This window comes from Penaeus japonicus, unplaced genomic scaffold (genome assembly GCF_977035675.1).
Source record: "Penaeus japonicus unplaced genomic scaffold, GWHDUDI00000001_assembly GWHDUDI00000038, whole genome shotgun sequence".
In the NCBI taxonomy this organism is placed as follows: domain Eukaryota; kingdom Metazoa; phylum Arthropoda; class Malacostraca; order Decapoda; family Penaeidae; genus Penaeus; species Penaeus japonicus.
The window spans coordinates 15,138,459-15,143,458 of NW_028234440.1; the positions used below are offsets into that span (position 1 = coordinate 15,138,459).

A 5,000-nucleotide genomic window follows, 5' to 3' on the forward strand; every position below is an offset into this window, starting at 1 on the left:
TTCTTGCTTAGAGCTCAAGCTTAGGTTCTGAAACAGCAAGTAGATACTTCATAACTGCTGGATCTTAAGAGAAAACTTGTAGATAAAAAGAGAAATCCCGGTGTACTTAGATGCTTCACCCAGAAACCACCTTTTGTAGTCTCAAGAAAGTCACTTTAAGGTCAGAGAGCTTCTTGAACTGCATTACTTTCTGTAAGACCAAGAAAGACGCCAACCACCAACTTCCAGGGAAGATGAGCAATGATCAGTTTGATAAGTGTCATTACCACCATTGAGAGGAGCTAATGCAATTAGAATAAATATGGGTACTTATTGAAAGTGTGAGGCATGACAGGTTTGCATAGAGGAAAACAAAAAAAAAGTCTTTTGACACTTCATTCTAGCAGTTTGAGAGTAACTACTGCTCATGCTAAAGATGATAAACTTCATTTTTTCATAGAAATTAAAACCCCTTGTTAAAGATAACCGCAGGTAGAGAAGGGACACTTGATGGTCATGAAGACAAAAAGTTGCATTCAGCTCCCTTGCAGCCTGTTCCGTCCTTTTCTACTGCGGGTATTTTTTTATTTCATTTTAATCGTTTTCCCACCTAAGAATTCAAGAAATTTATGCCTTCAAGATTGCACTGTAGATAGTGATATGATATGTAAAGATATGAAATTTACACAAGAAAATTTAATATCTAGTATGATTTGAATAGAAAAAGAAAAAATCATCATAAAACAGAATAAGAAGCAATTTTGAAAAACACAACACCTGATTGGAAACAGTGCTAATCCATGTTCCACTAATATCCTTCCCCCTTCCCCCCCATTCTGTAGGATTGAGCGAGGAGGAGCTGCTCATCCGGGCAAGGGAGGAGCGCGCAGCCATCGTTGGCCGGTACGATCTCGGCCGCGAAGAAGGGGCTGTCATAGACCCATGGGAAGACCCAGAGTTCGAGGTCTATCACGCCACAGACAGATATGGATTTATACAGTGAGTTTTGCCGGTTTGATTGTGCGTTTTTATATGTAGTTAGGCATGTGGGTATCTATATATTTGTGTATATATGATGGAATATATATATTGCATTTTTCTATGTACGTGATATGATTAGTTCATCCATGTTTGTGATTATGTTGCTATGTTCATAGGTATGTATGTATGCATTTTGACCATATGTAATTACATATGTCTGTATGTGTTGTATTTATAAATGTATGTATATTAGTGTGTTTCCATATGTAGTTAAGTATGTATGCATATAGGTATTTTTAAACTCCATTAACCCGTTAACGACGGATGACAAGATAACACGTCTAGTGGTTTTTGGGCTACACGACGGGGACGCGTTACTTTGTCCAGCCCGGGGCGCGGGCGCTGGCTCGCGGCCAGTGCGGCCGAGAATCCCGACGCGTTAGGCTTATGCGTTCAAGAGTCCCGGAATTTTGGTCTATTTAAGCCGGATTGGCCCCGTCGGGAACGGGTTAATGTACAAATGTATAGGTATGTAGGGATGTATGGCAAGGTACCTTCAAAGCTAGACTAATGTTCCTAGCTCAGTTTGTTTTTGTAGATGATTGGACAGTAACATGAATTGATTCCTTAGACTTATTTAGATGAAACTGATATTTTATTTATCATATCTGCCTCTGTTTGCATTACTTATACATGGTTAGATTGTACTAAGTTGCGTATCTCTTATGATCCTGCAAGATCTTACTACTTTACATTTGATGGTAATTAAATGCTTGATTTATTGCTATTGCTTTTTGAAGTAATTTGTGTTTCACATCATTTGCAATGTATCTTTTGTTTGCATATCACCTGTTTAACCCATTCACGCCGGGGCCGTTCCGGCTTTGCGCGGTCGCAATACCGGGGTTCTCGAACGCATAAGCCTAACGCCTCGAGATTCTCGGGCGCACAAGCCGCGAGCCTGGGTTGCCCGCTCGCTCTACCCGAGCGTGCGGCTTCCCCTCATAGCGCGTCCAGGGCGTCTGACGAGAAAACCACAATACGTGCTATCACGTCACCCGGCGTGAATGGGTTAAGAAGTAGAAAAGTAATGTTAAACAATATAAACAGTTTGTAAATGGATATTCCTGCTGTGTTTTACAAAGAGGTTTTATTCACGACTCCAGGTGCTCCTCCATGTTTAACTGTGGCATACAGCATTTGCCTTGGTCTGGGGCAACTGGAACACTAGTTGTTAGATCTGTTTTGTGTGTGTGTGGAAGAATGAATACCTGGTATGTACCATTTCATATCACATCAATCAAAATTACAAAATTGCTTAAAGACAAACACACACTATCCTTTTTCTCCATTGACTACAGAAATCACCAGCATAATAACCCCAAACATACCATTCCTCCCCCACATACCATAAACACCCACCTCCCCTTCTGGTAGACTCAAATGTCCACCTCCCCTTCTGGTAGACACAAACGCCCACCTTCCGTTCTGGTAGACTTAACTACTCACCTTCCCTTCTCGCACCCGCAGTGACAACCGTCTGCCTCAGGCCCGTTCCAAGGAGGAGGAGAAGAGACTGGAGATCGAGATGTCCAGGATACCCAAGTGGACCAAGATGATCAAGACATGGGAGAAGTACTGGGACAAGGAGAAGTTCTTCAAGCGTGTCTACAAGGGGATTCCTGACCGGTTTCGAGGCACTGTCTGGGCCAAGCTGCTCTACCTGGAACAGATCAAGCAGGAGCAGAAGGGGAAGTACGAGGTAGGCGAGTGGATCATCATTGACATCACCATCATCATCACCACCATATGTTTATCAACCCTATCATCATTACTATTATCATGACTATTATTTTTGCTATTATCATCTTTATTTGCCTTTATCTCTATTATAATGATTATGATTATGACTATCACTGTCTCATTTTAATCATTCTATTTATTATTTTCATTTGTCTCATCATCGTCAATTTGTCAACAGGAAATGAGAAGACTCGGACGCAAGTGGTCCACGGATGTACGACAGATCGACTTAGATGTAAACAGAACCTACAGAGACCATTCCATGTTTCGTAAAAGATATGATGAGAAGCAGCGGCAACTCTTTCATATTCTTGGTAAGGACTTGATGAGTGCCTTGCATGTCAGTTGATGAAAATAAAGAAAATAAAATGTGTTTCAGCTAAATTATATAGAGCTTCATCTAAGTTAAGTGTTTTTATATACCTTTTTTAGGGCCAAACTATTTTCCATCACATTTTTTACCCATACCCCATTATGCTGTGGTTATCATAAAAAATGATATTTAGATTTAGATAATCATGCATTTCTTAGGCATTAAAGTTCTAGTCATACCAGCTGTATAACTGGGATTACATACCAAAATCATCATACCTAGGGCAGCCAAACACAACCATGCAACCTTCTCTTGGTATCATCAACCTTAGCATGCTTAGCGGTAAGTGAATGCAGAGATTTCAATGCAGGCGCATACTGATAATCTTGATAAATCTCTTACTTCCCTCGCTCTTCTTCCTGCAGTTGCATACTCAATGTACAACCAAGAGGTGGGCTACTGCCAAGGTATGTCCCAGATTGCTGCGTTGCTACTCATGTACCTGAATGAAGAGGATGCGTTTTGGGCCCTCTCGGCTCTCATGTCCTCCCCCAAGTATGCCATGCATGGTGAGTATAAAGTTGAGAGAGGATGTCTTTTTATAAATTTGGGAAGTGTATTATGGTTGAAAGTGTGACAATAGAATAGAATGTTTTATATAACTATGTGTAGGGGAGGTGGACTGGGAGGAGGACTTCATATTGCTTGTGATAAGCTCTCCCTAAGTATAATGTTGTAATTTGGGTTTAGGGTAGGTGCTGCATTCATTTTAATAGAAACATGTATATATGTGAATATGATACTTATTGCTTATCTCAGCTGCTAATAGACTCTAATCTTACAGGTTTCTTCATTCCTGGATTCCCAAAGCTCTTACGGTACCAGCAGCACCATGACAAAATCCTTGAAAAGTTCTTGCCAAAGCTTAAGAAGCACTTGGAGAGAAACTGCATTGATTCTGGCCTGTATACCCTAAAATGGTTCTTTCAATGCTTTCTAGATAGGGTACGTCCCGTTTTACACGTTGGTCCATGACGGCTAAGTAAATTATTGCATTTTGTACCTTTGTGATGTGCCCTAAAATGTATTTTAATTCTATCAAAAGAGGGCCATTATCATAGAAAGGGACTGTATATATAACAAAAACAGAAATGATCACTAATTTCATTAGACAAGTTGAGAGTACATCTCGGAAATCAAACCAGATTTCACCTTCGTTGACTGTATATATATTTGTGCTTGTGTATATGTGTGTATTTGTGTCTTCAGGTGCCATTTACCTTAACACTGAGGCTGTGGGACATCTTCCTATTGGAGGGTGAGCGTCTCTTGGTGGCCTTTGCTTACTGTGTCCTGAAATTGCATCGTCGTCAGATCACTCGCCTTGACATGGATCAAATTTTAGATTATCTTCAAAAAAAGTAAGTGTGAGAAGAAGGGAAGGAGGCAGGGCTTCATGGCAGGTGAATCCTCGTAGATTGGTGATTCACTTTCAAGTGTAGGGACCTCTGCACGGGAAATGTTAATCTGAGAGTGTAAATGACGTCTTGAATTAATGACGGAAATTTTGTGAGCTATCGTATCATTTTCTTGTTATTTTCTGTCTTTTACAACACCAAAACTAACAACAGTTGCTGCTCACTGCATTAATTAACCCATTTACTGTAGGGGGAATATTTGTCCAATTCTGTTCCCACTACCTATATAGTGCAAGCATTATCCTGCTGTGTGATTTCCTAAGGTGTCAGGCACCCTATACTAAGGATGATAAAAAGTTTGCTTATTTATTCTTTATTCCTTATTTATTGTTGTTGTTGTTATTATTATTATTATGATGATGATGATGATGATGATGATGATGATGATGATGATGATGATGATGATGATGATGATGATGATGATGATGATGATGATTATTATTATT

The 5,000-nt window shown here is 40.0% G+C and overlaps 1 protein-coding gene across 2 annotated transcripts in view; it reads left to right on the forward strand.

Annotated features, from left to right (window-relative positions):
• Positions 1-5,000, forward strand: part of RN-tre (USP6 N-terminal like RN-tre) — a 33,874-nt gene that overhangs the window by 16,209 nt on the left and 12,665 nt on the right. For both annotated transcript variants that reach the window (XM_043020593.2, XM_043020594.2), the window contains exons 3-8: positions 822-978; positions 2,491-2,722; positions 2,942-3,077; positions 3,502-3,645; positions 3,921-4,081; positions 4,346-4,497. In XM_043020593.2, the coding sequence (XP_042876527.1) occupies positions 822-978; positions 2,491-2,722; positions 2,942-3,077; positions 3,502-3,645; positions 3,921-4,081; positions 4,346-4,497 (982 nt within the window). The remainder of the gene's footprint in view (positions 1-821; positions 979-2,490; positions 2,723-2,941; positions 3,078-3,501; positions 3,646-3,920; positions 4,082-4,345; positions 4,498-5,000) is intronic.